The 16,137-nt window shown below is 31.3% G+C and overlaps 1 protein-coding gene and 2 non-coding genes across 3 annotated transcripts; 2 read left to right on the top strand and 1 right to left on the bottom strand.

Moving 5' to 3' along the window:
- Nucleotides 1–6,469: 6,469 nt before the first annotated feature.
- Nucleotides 6,470–13,768, top strand: TVAGG3_0269550 (protein serine/threonine kinase protein; the record flags this gene model as incomplete). Its single annotated transcript, XM_001321993.1, has 1 exon — nucleotides 6,544–13,074. The coding sequence occupies one exon, from the start codon at nucleotides 6,544–6,546 to the stop codon at nucleotides 13,072–13,074; it is 6,531 nt and encodes a 2,176-aa protein (XP_001322028.1).
- Nucleotides 13,769–15,269: 1,501 nt separating this feature from the next.
- On the bottom strand, nucleotides 15,270–15,342 carry TVAGG3_0269560. The gene has a single exon. It is a non-coding gene; the product is annotated as a tRNA-Phe (tRNA).
- A 661-nt stretch (nucleotides 15,343–16,003) lies between these two features.
- Nucleotides 16,004–16,076, top strand: TVAGG3_0269570. The gene has a single exon. It is a non-coding gene; the product is annotated as a tRNA-Phe (tRNA).
- Nucleotides 16,077–16,137: the final 61 nt, after the last annotated feature.

The following is a 16,137-nucleotide window of genomic DNA, read 5'->3' on the forward strand; positions in this document are numbered from 1 at the left end:
AAGATTTTTTTAAAAACGTAATAGTCAAATTTCTTTGTACCGGGAATCTATATGAATTCGTATGATAAGCCTTTGGTTCGTTCCAAATTAAAACTGAATTTATATCAACATGTGGATGGTTTTCATTATCTGGAGATTCAAGACGTATTGCATCAGAAATATGACTATATCTCTGTGAGAGCTGATAAATTATTCCAAAACACCCATATTGATAACTTATTAGTTATCTAAAAAGTGACAAATAATAGAGGAGATATTTCTTTTTCAAAATTTTATAGTTAGAAAGAATCGATTCAGAATGGAATTTAATATTGAGTATTTTAACAAACCCATTTTAGCTATAATTAGCGCGCATTGCATAACATCCGAACTTCAGAATGATCCTGCACCTACCAAGTGACCTGCATGAACATGTCTTAAGAAAGAATGAATATATTCTGATAATGCATGTGCGTGCCAATCAAAGTAATGAAAATCATTTGTATGGTATTATGAATGATAGAAATCTATATTTGAATGCGTATATCTCAGCGAAAGAATAAATGCATTCTATGTATGCGTTTCCAAACCTCATTTGATGAGGAAAGAAATTTTTTACTTATATTTTTTTTAACTAAAATTTTCAAATTAATGACTTGTTTTGATGGTTATAATGTGTATTCGGTAAACGTGCTGTTCTATTATTGATGTACTTTTATATATTATAATACTCTGGTTTAGTTTACTTATTTCATGTATGCTCAATATAAACGAGATCATTATTATTTCTTTTTTTTTATTTTTTCTTACTGCCTAAATAAGAGAAGTTTCTCCTTTTGATATAGAGAATGGCCTTAATTACTTGAGAAGTTCTCAATACCTTATGAAAATAAAATCGAAAAGTATATGAGAATATATATTTTATATAATCAATCTTGAAATACCATAAACATTATCAAATTATAAGTTGGATTATTAGGTCGATTTTTAACGATGGAAATAATATCTTCATAGAATTCAATGGCTCCTAATGAATTACAATATGTTCCTAATGAATCCTTTCCTTCATTCCCAATAATCACTGCATTTAATGGAAATCGTTTATCTCTTTTAATTTCAAAGAAATATTCAGTATCTTTAGCACATTCTCCATTTGAGTTAATTTCACAAATTATAGAAGTTACATGATGAAGTAGATGATCTCCATTTTGGTTCCTTCCCCAAAAGAAGTATTTTAATGGAAATCTAAAATCTTTAAAAGTTTTAATTCGTATTGATTTAATACGAAAAGAATTCTTCAAAAATGTAATGGTTAAATTCCTTTGCACAGGTGTGTTATAGAAATTTGTATGATATTCCTTTGGGAAATTCCATAATAATACAGAACCAATATCAACACCAGGATGATTTCTTTGCTGATCAGGTGATTCAAGACTTATTGCATCAAAGACACGACTGTATCTCTGTGAGAGCTGATAAATTATTCCGAAACATCCATATTGATAACTTATTAGTTATCTAAAAAGTGACAATTATTTCTTAACTATCGTCTATTTCATCACATATATTCCTTTTTTAAAATTTAATAATTAGAAAGAATCGATTCAGATTGGTATTTAATATTGGTTATTTTAACACAACCATTTTGGCTGTAATTGGTGTGCAATGCATAACACGTGGACTTCTGAATGATCCTACACCTGCCAATAGATCTGTATGAGCATGGTTTAAGAAGAAATGAATATATTCTGGTAATATATGTGCACGCCAATCAACAGTAAACGCTGTTCCTGGAACACTAAACTCTTCTGGTGGTGGTTTGATTATCAGTTTATCTATTTCGAGTTAATTATTTATATTAGAATGGAGATAAAGGCTCCCTTTTGAAGATTTTGATTATTTCATTTTTTTCATTTTTCCTTCCAGCTCAATTTCGAGAAGTTTCTCATTTTTCTAATGAAGAAAGATCTCAATATCTTTAGAAAATATAATAACAAATAATATTTCTTTTTTTGAATATATATTTTATATATTCAATATTGGTAGGCCATAAAAATTATAAAATTATAAGCTGGAATATTAGATCTAATATCATTGAAAGAACTAATATCTCCATAGAATTCAATAGCTCTTAATGAATTGCAATATGTTCCATATGAATCTATCCCATCATTCCCAATGATCACTGCATTTAATGGGAATCGCTTCTCTCTTTTAATTTCGAAAAAATATTCAGTATCTTTCTTGCATTCTCTATTTGAGTTAATTTCACAAATTAAGGAAGTTACATGATGAATTAGATGATCCCCATTTTCATTTCTTCCCCAAAAGAAGTATTTTAATGGAAATCTAAAACCATCGAAAGTTTTAATTCTAATTGAAGTAATACGAAAAGAATCCTTCAAAAATGTAATAGTCAAATTCCTTTGCACAGGTGTTTTATAAAAATTTGAATGATATTCCTTTGGGAAATTCCATAATAAAACGGAATTTATATCAACACGAGGATGGACTTCTTGATCAGGCGATTCAAGACTTATTGCATCAGAAATACGACTGTATTTCTGTGAGAGCTGATAAATTATTCCGAAACATCCATATTGATAACTTATTAGTTATCTAGAAAAATGCCAATATTTAAGGCTATTGCCAACTTCCTCACAAATATTCCAATACCAATAAATTCAAAATATTTAGATACCATTTTTTAATGATAATGTAATACCTAATTTGAGTGTAAGTACGCAAAATATTCTATGGTACTTTCACAATTTCATATCACATTTCACTAATGCCTTTTGCCCTGGATATTTTTATTTCACATTAAACATTAATATCCCAAATCAATAATATCTATCAGAAAAATTTCCAGCTTGTCTCAAATGACAAAAATTTACAATATATTTCGAATAAATATTCAGTGTCTTTAGCACACGCTCCATTTGAGTTAATTTCACAAGCTATGGAAATTTCATGATGAAGCAGATAATCTCCATTTTGATTTCTTCTACAAAAGAAGTATTTTAATGGAAATCTTTATTAGTGTTATTTACTAGTGGAATACTTTGTGATTAACTGAGTGAACAATATATTCCATATAGTCTCATGTCAAGCTCATAAGAGTTTTAAACAATTATTCTGACACTGATCGTAATTTGTGAAGATTACGATACCACTCTCAAATTGAAATAAACCATATTAGTAAAGTTTATTGTTATGAAATTATACATGGCACGGCAGGCGCAAAAAGTGACAAAATAGAATACCTATGGTGGCAAGACAAAGGAAACATTTTTGTAAGGCAAACATTATATCAAATACCTTTACTTTGTAATAAGAAATATAATTATCACGAAATTACAAATAAATATTGTTTAATATAATTAATAGCAAAATTGTTTTTTATTATTTCCCTTAAGACCTTACTTATTAAGTATACGTATAACAAGCTTGTACTGCATGTATTAGTTAATAGAACAAAAGAAAATGAGCTCAAATGAAAAAAATTTTCATGCTATTTTGGAAATATGCATATTCGAAGTATGAGAGTTGTAAACACTGAGAATTTTAAGCTTTGGTTGATGATAGTCTTTAATTTTTCTTGAAGTAGTAAATTATTTGATATGAAAATTTAATGGCCAGCATAATCAATCGTGCGTTTCGTTTCTTGATTGAGAAACGATGATTGTGTGCTAATGAATTATTGCGTCTGACAGGTTATGATTATGGATACCTGAAATTAAGCTTTTATGGGAAACATCACCGAGCGCCATTTGGCGCCCCTAATGCTGTTTCTATTGGTATGATTAAGGAGCTTTCTTATGCACTTTCATCACTTGAACTTGAACGCTACAAGATATATGCCCCCCTCCCAATGGGAGGTGGGAGCAAAAATTGAAATGTTACATTGATTTTTGAATACTTTACAAGCGCCCCTCCCAGTGGGCGCGGGCGCAAGTGATCGGGTAAAAAAAATCATAAAAATATTCAAAATTGCGATTTTCATAGATGTTTAAGAAGTAAATTTATTAATAACGATATTTCATAGTACAAAATGTGTTCAATCTCTTCGTACATCATTCAAAAAAATCAAAAGAATTTCCAAAATTCAATTTTTTTAGTAAAATTTATATCTTTTTCTATCGTCTCCTCCCCACCAGTGAGAGCCACCGGAGTAGGGTTGTACAAACTGGCACAATTTTGCGGGCCGCCTGCCAGGAGCTGGCACACGGCCAAAATCAAAAAAGTGGCCAAAAATCGGGCCTCGTGGCGTGGAAAGGATGTCGCCCTTCGGGCTCCACCCTTTTCACGCCACTCGGCCTATGACCACAATTATATAATATGCTCATTATTATTTTTTCTTCTTTTCTCTTCTTTTTTTTCTTTTTCTCTTTTCCCTTCCTTTTTTTCTAGTTTTGGAAAGGAAAAAGTAAAAAATTTAATAATTAATTTTATTACTATGAAAATATACTTTTTAGCTTATATTGTAAGCTGTGAGAGTTTTAAGTGATGGAAGATATAAATCAAATTTGAAATTCAACAAATCTTGTTATGATTAAGTTGAATATTGTACTCTAATTAAGAGTTTTCAGTTATGAACTCAGGTATTATATAATAAAAGTATAACTCAAGATAATAAAGAGGTTTTTAAAATGTAGATCTGAAAATCAAACTACCATGTTTGATATGATTAAGTTGAATAATGTTATTTTATTAAATGGTTCAAATCTGTGAAATCGGCAATTACAAATTAAAGGCGTAGTTCAAAAAATTAAAGAGATTTTAAAAATTTAATATCAGAATTAAACTAAAAAAAGGATTTAGTTATTTCAGTAATTATCAGAAAAGGTTAAAAAGATAGGGTAAGTAATGAGACTTGAGTGAGATGTGAGAAATCATATGTAAATAATTAGATATCTGATGAGTAAGGTAGTAATGAGAGTTAAGATCTGGTTAGTAAGGTAGTAATGAGAGTTAAGATCTGGTTAGTAAGGTAGTAATGAGAGTTAAGATCTGGTTAGTAAGGTAGTAATGAGAGTTAAGATCTGGTTAGTAAGGTAGTAATGAGAGTTAAGATCTGGTTAGTAAGGTAGTAATGAGAGTTAAGATCTGGTTAGTAAGGTAGTAATGAGAGTTAAGATCTGGTTAGTAAGGTAGTAATGAGAGTTAAGATCTGGTTAGTAAGGTAGTAATGAGAGTTAAGATCTGGTTAGTAAGGTAGTAATGAGAGTTAAGATCTGGTTAGTAAGGTAGTAATGAGAGTTAAGATCTGGTTAGTAAGGTAGTAATGAGAGTTAAGATCTGGTTAGTAAGGTAGTAATGAGAGTTAAGATCTGGTTAGTAAGGTAGTAATGAGAGTTAAGATCTGGTTAGTAAGGTAGTAATGAGAGTTAAGATCTGGTTAGTAAGGTAGTAATGAGAGTTAAGATCTGGTTAGTAAGGTAGTAATGAGAGTTAAGATCTGGTTAGTAAGGTAGTAATGAGAGTTAAGATCTGGTTAGTAAGGTAGTAATGAGAGTTAAGATCTGGTTAGTAAGGTCGGAGAGTTAAGATCTGGTTAGTAAGGTCGGAGAGTTAAGATCTGGTTAGTAAGGTAGTAATGAGAGATCTGCGGGCAGTAATGATACATCTATGAGTACATAACTAAAACCTGAGTTCTATGAGCGAAATCTGAGAGCTAAAAGCCGAGAGATCTAAGGTAAGTAATGAGAGAAGAGAATTTGAAATTTTACAAAATACGTTTACTCATACAAAATAATTCGCATTCTTTTATAACGAATCTCAATGCCAATTAATACATAAAACAGATTTTAGCAATCAATTGCAAGATTTAGAAAGATTTTATTTATAATCTCAGCCAAATTAACAAATATTTTATTGATTTCGTAAAAAATAGCAATAAAACATAAAAATATGACATTCTATTTTTCCAAAAAAATTTCAAAAATCATTTTTTAACATGATATTTATATTTTTTAATTTTTTTTTTAAATTTTGAATTTTTTTTTGGAATTTTCAACCATGTCAAAAGTCGGGATCTACAAATGTATTCTCTTTGACATAGGATAAAAACATCCTTTCTTATAATTTCATTGTAAAATAAAATTTTCTTAAATTTATTGAATCCAAACTCAACTTTGCAACATTTTATTATCATAAAAACTAAGAAACATCAGGTAAACTTCAATTTGGAGAGCTTAAAATCATATCTAAATTGAAAAATAAGGGGAAAAAAATTGTAAAAAAAATCTCATTAGATGGGGCAAAAAGTGACTTTTTTAATGTGTTTTTTAAAAAAATCGTGCCAGCTGGCCAAAAAAGGTGTGCCAGCAGGCGTGCCAGTTTGTACAACCCTACACCGGAGGCGCGGGCGGTGCCGCTGGCGCCAAAAAAGTAGCGCCCATCGTGCCATGTATATATGAAATGTTTATTTATATCAATTTATCAAAGACACAAAATAAATTCATAAAATTTTATGATCTGTAAGGATATTTATAAATATGGTATTTGATTCTCACAAAACTATTATACAAAATGATATTTACATAAAAAGTTTCAAAATTCATGGATGATTTAATATCACAAATTCTTGTAGCATCAGTCCCGCTACGTGAGTCTGTGAGTCCTCCAGATTTTCCAGATCTCGTCAAAAGTGTCCAATCTAAAATCGTAGAACTATTCAGATACTCAAATTTAAATTTAGTTCCTCCGTTTTTAAGTTCAATTATGAAATCTATCGATGAATATGTAAAATTATCGGACAAAAGAAAAAAGTTTGCCGCAGCGATTTCTTTGACTGCTTTAATTCAATTATTTCCATTCGACGATTTTGTACCACAATATCAACCAATTATCGAAAGATTGCTCAAACCAGGCTACAAACCTTTGCTTAAAATAGGAACTCTCGTTTTAGGCCAATTTACAAAAATTCGAGGTCAGAACCGAGATTTATTTCTTAGAGAGCTTGTAGAACAAAGTGGAAAACAATTAAAACAAACGATGAATATAGATTCAAGATACGCTTCTGCAATAATTTGGGAAGAATTATCAAAAACTGCTCCAGAACACTTATTTGCACTTGACACACAGTTTATTACAACAATTACAGAAAGTTTAACACTTGGTGATTTAGAAATTTCAGATATTTTGATTCATACTTGTGAAAATATTTTTGATTCAAAGAGTGCACCACTAGGTGCAGAGCTTATGACTCAAATGCCAGAATACTTACTTAAAATTATCAAAGATGGATTTGCAAATGCACAAACAATTGATCAAATTTTAGCAAATTTACGACTTCTTCTCTTTTTATTAGAAATCAAACCATATTTACCAAAAACAGTCATTGAAACGCAAATTCAGCCGCATTGTTTACAATTACTTAAACACATAAATACAAATATTGTTGAATATTCAATTTTAGCATTAACTAAAATGAAAACCATTAATGAAATAGATGTTGATCCAAAGATTATTGAAGGAATAATCAATATGCTATTCGTTTGGGCGAGAAAAGATGCAATGAAAACAATTGGCACTTTATCTGAAGTTTTCAAAGCATTTCCAGATAGTATTGAAGGACAAATTAGCAAAATAATCAAAAGACTTGATGATTTCATGAAATCTGTCAATCCAGCAGTTGGTCCTCCTTTTACATTCAAAATTTCTATAGCAATCATAGAGTCATTACCACCAGATATCAATATTGAACCTATTCTCGACAATATTATTACTATTCTTAACAAATCTATTGTCCCAATGCCAATTCATTTTGTTATTAAGGCTTTGAACAAGTCGCATCCACAATGGGGCCAAGAATTTTCCTTATTTAAGTACACAATGTTACAAATTATACGTCAAGAGCTGACAATTACCCAAACAAGAACAGATCGAATTATGTATTCACTTTTAGCACTAAATAAAATCAAAAACATCACATTTACAGATGCATTAGAGTTCAACTCATTGATCAGCAAGCTTAAAAAGAACAAAGATATCGAAGTCAGAGAAAATATCTCAAAAACTTGTATAAAGTTGTTCGATGACTTCCCCGAGGAAATTCCCCTCGCGACGATACGTAAACTAGTCAAATTTGCCCTTGAAGATCCATCACCACGTGTTCGCATGCGGACATTGAAATCATTTAAGAAGAGTACATATAGGTATCTCAGCCAGCCAGACATCTTTTCTGTTCTGAGTAATTTCATTTACGATGAAGACATCGAGATAAGAAAAGAATGCTTTTATTTGATAAGAAATTTGCCAATCTTCCAAAAGTCTGTGATCAGAAATATTCTCTTATCATCAATCAAACAGACCATCCTCAAATTTAACGTTGTAACCGCCGAAATTGAACCGGCGTGGCACGTTTTTCCAAACTTGATTTCGAGTTGTGGATCATTTTTGCCAGTTTACGCTGAAGCAATTTTTGGAAAGTTCATTTCACTTTTGAGGCAAAGATTCAAGTCCACTGAGATCAAGGAAAGGTCATTGAACTACATGAACTCAGCCATTTTGTTGACAATTGATGAATCTTTGATAAAAAGTGTCACAAAACTTCACATCATGTGTCCAAAAATTATTCCTGCAGCACCGATCATTGACATCCTTGGAACAATATTGACATTGCCTGTTCACCCATGGACGATTGAACAATCCTTGAAATCCCTCAAAAACCTGGTTGCTTCAGGTACAATTGTTTTTGAATACAAAGATTTGTTGTCTTCTTTATTTGATTTGATTAAAACAAATCAATCGATAAAGATCGTTACAAAAGCAATGAAAGTTATTGGCGCAATCGGTATGGTTGAGCTTCCAAACATAAAACCAAAGAAACATCCATTAATTGTCAAAAACGGAATGTCAAACCGCCAAAAATTTAACAAATACTTTATTTCGAAATATTTCAAGTATTTAGTTGATTTATTCATAACTTTTAACTTGGAATCTACAAGAGAAGCAATAGCAAAGTGTATTTCATGTTTGTTCTTATATGCTCCTAATGAAATACAAAGTTTCCAGTCATTCATTGGTATTTTCATTGATTTCGTCCACAAAAATTCAAGTTCTTCAAAATTGTCACTTTTCTATCATTATTTAACGGTTATGATAGAAAGTAGTGGTCATTTAATAGCAAACTATGTTGACAAGATTTTCCAAGCCATTGAAGATAACTGGCATGACAAATTCACAAGGGAAGGATGCATTGTTTTGAGTTCATTAATCATTGCAACAGATGGCAGATGTGATTCAATTTTACAATTAGTTGTAAGTGTTTCATTTTTACTTGCAAAGACTAAAAAGAATGCCGAAGATGTTTCCAATGATATCTTCAATCTTCTAAGAGTTATTGCACAATATAACAATAACTTCCTTCTTCCAATTGTTACAGGAGTTTTGGAAATCCTTTCTGACGTGAATTATCCAAGTTATTTACATGAACAATGTTTTGACACCATTGAGTTTGTCATTAAATATTGTAACTCAGCTGTTTACATTCCGCCAATCAAGAGATGCTTGGTGAATGTAACACAGAGATCTCAGTTGAGATGGCATGATAGATCAAAACAATTAATTGATTTGATAAATCAAACCGATTTCTCAATTCCTACAGAGAAATTTAATTTCTCAAATCAGCCAACACAGCCTAAATTTGGTCCGTTTTCAGCAGATTATTTCATTGAGAAATTCGCTTTGCCGAGGACAAAAGAAAACACTGTTAATTTCAGTTTGATTTCGAATTGGTTTGTTGATTTAAGAAATTATTTCATCATGGAAAGTCCAAATGTTTTGATCAGATCAATGCAGTTCCTTCCAAGCTATCCGAACTTTGCTTTCATGTTCAGTTATTTGTCTATTTATTTACAAAGTTCTGATGATGAAAAAGAAAGATTATCAAACAATTTGAAATCGATTTTAAGTTACAAAAACTTACCAAATGTTGTTTTGGAACAATTCTTGGAATTAATTGAATTTTCTCTTCTCTGCGAAATAGATTTCAAACTTGATTTGTCTGTACTTGTAAAGAACTGTGAAGAAAGACATTTCTATTCACAAGCCTTGTTTTTGTTGGAAAGTGATTTGGCATTCAAAAGTGACAAAAACATGACATCTTCTCAAATCCAAAATTTAGTTTTGTTGAATGAGTTTTCTAACAGACATACTGAAGCAAAAGGTATCGCAAGAGTCAATAAAGAGATCATTAAACACAAAGTTTGGATGGCTTTAGGTGGATGGGAATCAGCCATTAACATTATTGAACAAAAAGTGAAAAATCCTCCAAAAGTTTCCCAATTAATAATAAAACCAAATGTTCCTGATAAATTTATTACTGAAATCGATGATGAATACTCTGACTCCAGCTCAGATAGTGGACAGATACAACTATCTAAAAACAAGAACGCAACAATGATAAATTTATTGGAAAATTCCCAAAAAGTTACTCCGAAATTTGTTACAGAAAAAGACGATGGCGAAAACGACATGACATTTTTCGACAAAGTCATTTCGTATACAGAAACAGATAACTGGGGTGAAATCCACAAAATGAAGAAAGAATTTGAGCAAAAGAATACTTTGGAACAGTCTCTTTTAGCCAAGTATTTCTGGACATCAGAATTATACACAGGAACAAAAGAAGAAGCTCTCAGAATTTCAAATAAAACAGGGTCTTACACCGTTTCTGATTGTATTGCAAAAATTATTTTGTACATAAAATGTGACAAACTTGATGATGCTCAAGATTTGATACACATCAGTTGGAGATACTTAGCGAATACAGTATCAACAACAGAAAAGAACAACGAGACATTGATCAAAGAATATCTTTTCCAGAGTTTGCAATTGCATGAATTATGCGATGTAATTGATATCTTGACAAATGATGAAAAAAGTGAAGATTTCAAGACGATTTGGCCAGAACATATTCGTTATTTGAAGGACTATCCAAGATACCAAGTCCAGCTCTACAAGATAAGAAGCTTGGCACCAGGTGTCATTGATTTGGAAGACTTGGCTTTCCATATTTTCATGTGTAATATGAAAGCTGGTCATAACAACGAATCAAATAGATTGAAAGACATTTTCTTCCCGGATTTGAATTCGTCGCATTCCAAATACGCAAACTTATTGATGCACAATGTAGAAGATCCACAAGTCTACAAGGATTTGCTTCAAGACGCTCCAGAAAACTTGAAACCAAGAATTTACAACACAATTGGAAAAGTTTTGTACAAAAAATCTTTGACAACAGAAAACCTCAAAGAAAGTTTGGATTTCTTGTTGAAAGGAAAGAACTCTTATCAGAGCCAAAGCGAGGTTTTAATGCTACTTGCATTCCTCGAGAAAAATGTAGAATACGCTATAAAGGCTGTTGAAGTTTTGGGAATCGCAATGAACATAAAGAAAAACAAAATTTTGTTGATAATCAACCAAATTTTGTCACTTTTAGTTCAATTTTCTGACAGCAAAACATTGTCGGAAAAAATCTCTGAAGTATTGTCAACAAAGCCAAAGAACATCTACTTGAATTTGAACTCAACTCTCTTTGGTTTAGTTTTGCATCCATCGAAATTTGTTTCAAAAATTGCGAAACAAATTTTGAATTACATGATTTTGGAAACTCCTCAAGTTGTTGCTTTTGATCTGTTCACAAGTCTTCAAACCAACAAAGATGCAGAGATCTTTGAAGACTTGAGTGAACTATTCCAACACGAGCATCCAATATTTTACGCACAACTTGATTTAGTTTGTCAAAAAATGACAAAAATTTCATATACAATTTACAATTTTTGGATTGACAAACTGAACGAGCTCCACAGTCATTTGAAGCAGAAAGAGTACGATCAAACCAAATCCCTTGTTAAGAAACTGTTAACTAGTTTGAGTGGCTTCAGTTCCTGCAGATACGAAGAAATTTTCAAGTCGAATTTCAAGTACAAAGCAGCTTTGCAAGAAATCCACGACAATCCCGCAGATGAAGAAAACATTCAAATAGTCCAAGAGATTTTCCATGACATCACATCCAGACAGGATTCAATTCGAGCTCTTCCTCTTTCGAGTCTCGATGACATTCTTGATAAAAAACAAAGTTGGTCGATTAATTTGCTCGGAAAACACAACAAACCTGATGTTAAAATCCAGAAATTCTTCCACTCAGTTGAGCGATGGAAGAATGGTTTCAAGATCTCCATAATCGGAACAGATGGAAAGAAATATTCCTATCACTTGCAGCGAAGAAGTATCATTTACAAGAACGAACCTTCCGAACAATTTATGGCTTTGATTGACTCATTTACAAGTTTCATAAATGTCGAACATCGTTCTTTGATACAAATCTCTCCAGGTGTGACTCTCCATGAGATTTTGAAGGGACACATTTCGATCTTGGACTTGTTAATTCTCTACAAGCAAAACTGCGGACAAAACCCTGAATTGGAAATCCTCAACATCACTCAAAAACTCGACAGTTTGCAAGAGAAAGAAAAGAAGATCAGAAAGATTAAACACTTGACTGAAGGCGACAATAAGTTCACACTCGCAAAAGCCATTTTCGTGACATCAAGAAACGCTAATTCATGGCTCAACAGAGTGTCAACATTCTCTGCTTCTACGGGAGCTTTGAGTGTTTTGAGTTATCTCTTTGGTTCTGTAAATTCTGGTCCTTCTGATATTTTGTTCGAGAAATCGACAGGAGCAACGACATTTACTGCATTCAGAGTCACAGGAGAAAGCCAGAAAGTACCATTCAGACTCACACCAATGTTTGAGTCAGCTCTTGGAACTTGCGGAGTTAATGGACCATTTAGAGTTTCAATGATGAAATATCTAAAATCTATAAGACACAATGCAAATTCATTGTCACCAATATTACAGTTCGTATTGGGAAAGACGCCATTCGCTGATCCATGCTTATCAAAGTCTTATGTTGGTAAATATGGTGCTGAAACTCATTTGAACCAAGATATCGAATTATTAAATGAAAGAATTGTCGGAACAGGAAAGGATTTGGATACAGAAGTTGATGATTTAATTAAAGCTGCAACAGATATGAATAATATCGCAGAAATGCCATCGCAATGGATTCCTTGGTGGTGAAAAATTTTTATTTTATATTTTTTGTTTATTTATTATAAAATATAATTTGTATAATTATCCAATATTTATTACCCAGATTTTCCTTACTTTTACCACTCCCCATGTAATTTCTGGGGAAAACGATAATTCATTTTTTTTATGGATGAATAGATCGTTTTCCTAGAAAGGACCTCATATCTCTGGCTAAAAAGAGTGTCAGATCCTAAATAGGTTATTGATCTAGTGTACAAATCCAATAAAAAGCCTATTTTTTTGGCTTTTTTGGTGCTCATTTTTTCGAAGATCTACATGAATATGGGGAAACCATCGGATTTTTTTGGTTAACCCACATCTTCATGTAGTCTGGACTATCTTTCCTCGAAGGACCTCTTTACGGGTGTAAAAACTCATAAAGTTCTCAAAAGATTCATTCTCGATCTCCATGCTGAAAGAATTTACAATAAAAAAGAGATCTACGCATCAAACTACAGCCATAAATGAACTGAACCCCTAAAGCTCAGCTCTTAGTTTATCAAAAACGTCGAAATCCTTCTCATTGCAATCAAATTTTCTCAATAACTCATAAGAAAAATCGAATTTTGATTAAGCCGATGTTATAGGTATCACAAATACTACAAACTTGAGCAATATCGAAATTGCCAGCAAAAGTTTGAAATTGCATTGCTCATATTTGTTTTGTAAACTAAAAATCTGCTTATATTATTCATTAATTTTTTATATATTATTCATATACTTTAATAAAAACAATACTATTTCACCTTAAAAATGAATTTCATAAGTCAATATTATTTTTTTGAAAATGTATCAATTTTCGATTAAAACAACATGAGAATAAAATTTACGCAAAATTATTTTAAAAAATGGTTTTAAAAATTTACAATTGATTAAGAATAAGATTGCAAGAAGTTTTGAAGTTTAATTTTAAGAAAAAAAATTCGGATATTATTCATGGATCTAAGTGATCTGATATTTGAGTATCGGCACTATGCATAAAACATATATTTATAGTTTTTGGATTTTTATGATTTTAAATATATTCAAATTTGGCAATCCAATAGATTTTTAAAAAATAGGTAAATAAAAATAGATTACATATGCAGCAGATTTAGAACATGAAACAAATCTTATAGTGACCCAAAAAAAAATTCATGATCCAAAAAAGAAAAAAATTGGCTAAACGGGAATCAAACTTTGGCATTATGAATTATTATGTCGGATGTTTCCACTACACCAGCAGTTTGAAAAATACCCTTGGTGGTTCTATTTAATAGCTACTCCCAACGATAGGCGGTGTCCCCAGCTTTAGAGAGGTGGTAAAAGTAAGGAAAATCTGGGTAATAATTATGATTAAAATTGTATTCATTTATGAGGCATTATGATAGCAGATGATTATAAGAATATACACACATCTTATCCCTACATATGCAGATAAATATACAATGTTAACGTTTGAGTGAAAATTTACTAAGTCAAAAATGGTGCTGTTAAATATCTTTGCTGGAGAAGATAAATGATAATAAAGAAGATTTAACTATTTTTTTCATCAATGTAACACATAATGATCATCTTAAATTTATCTCTGTTAGAGTATATTTCACTCAACATAACATCAAGAATAAAGATTCAAAGAAGAATTAAGTTACTCTAGAAATTTTAACACATGTTAATTTGACTGTAACTGCATCTCCATCATTTAAGGCATCATTGACTATATAGAATGGATTCTTCACTGTTTTTACAGATTTAGATAAATCTTCGTTCATAAAAACTTCGACATTAAAATCGGAATCACTGCCTAATATAAATGAATAACTGTTCAGTGTATTGCACTTTCCTGCACCAATTGTCATAAGTCCAATTCTTCCATAAAGAAATTCTTCTTTGTATCCATGAGTACATCCAGGAATAACTTCTTCTCCCCCTTCTAGAGGAGTCTTGTCTTTGTGAACAATTCTCTTTCTGGAACTAATACTATAGAATATTAGAACGTGAAATAACTAAAATAATAATAACAATTAAGTTGCAAGTATACGATTAAAAGTCGCAAAATAACGGCAAAAATCTGCGGTGTAAAAAATCAAAATGATGATATTATAACATTTTTATCATATGTTTATTAAAAAGTTTTTGAGAAACGAAAATTGAATGTTTCACAAAATTTTGAAATTTCTGAGAAAAAAAGAAAAAGAAAAATTTGGGACTTCGCGGACTTGAACCACGTACCTTGCGATCTTCAGTCGCACGCTCTCCCAGGTGAGCTAAAGTCCCTTCACGACAATTGAATTTAATATTTATTAATAATAAAAAATATAGGAGACTCGAAAAATTGCGGTCTTCTGTCACTCATTCTTCCAGGTGAGATAAAGTCGCCTGAAAAATTTCATTCAATCTAAATGAAAGCATAATGTAGGAATATGCAACAATCTGAGGGGTGGTTTTAGGAGAAAAACTAGAGATCATGAGTGAATGTTTAAAATATCAAAATCCAAATGAAAAATGCATGGAATATGCTATTATTTCACACAACATTGATTTTGTGACATTTTTGATGAATGAGTACATTGTTGCATATTCCTACATTATGCTTTCATTTAGATTGGCAAACAAATCATGTGGTTGCTGAATTAGATTTCATTATAGATCATTCGCCCAAACCTCTAAATTTTACTCAAAAGCTCTCAAAATTTGACTGAATTGAGATTTCTAAAACGCCAAGAAACATAAGGCACAATTTGTGAGATATGTGATCATAATTTGAATTTTAGAATTTATTATAGTAGTCGATATTATTATATTAACTCCTTTTAAATTGAATGAAATTTTTCAGGCGACTTTATCTCACCTGGAAGAATGAGTGACAGAAGACCGCAATTTTTCGAGTCTCCTATATTTTTTATTATTAATAAATATTAAATTCAATTGTCGTGAAGGGACTTTAGCTCACCTGGGAGAGCGTGCGACTGAAGATCGCAAGGTACGTGGTTCAAGTCCGCGAAGTCCCAAATTTTTCTTTTTCTTTTTTTCTCAGAAATTTCAAAATTTTGTGAAACATTCAATTTTCGT

The sequence above is a fragment of the Trichomonas vaginalis genome, chromosome V (assembly GCF_026262505.1).
Source record: "Trichomonas vaginalis G3 chromosome V, whole genome shotgun sequence".
Taxonomy (NCBI): Eukaryota; Parabasalia; order Trichomonadida; family Trichomonadidae; genus Trichomonas; species Trichomonas vaginalis.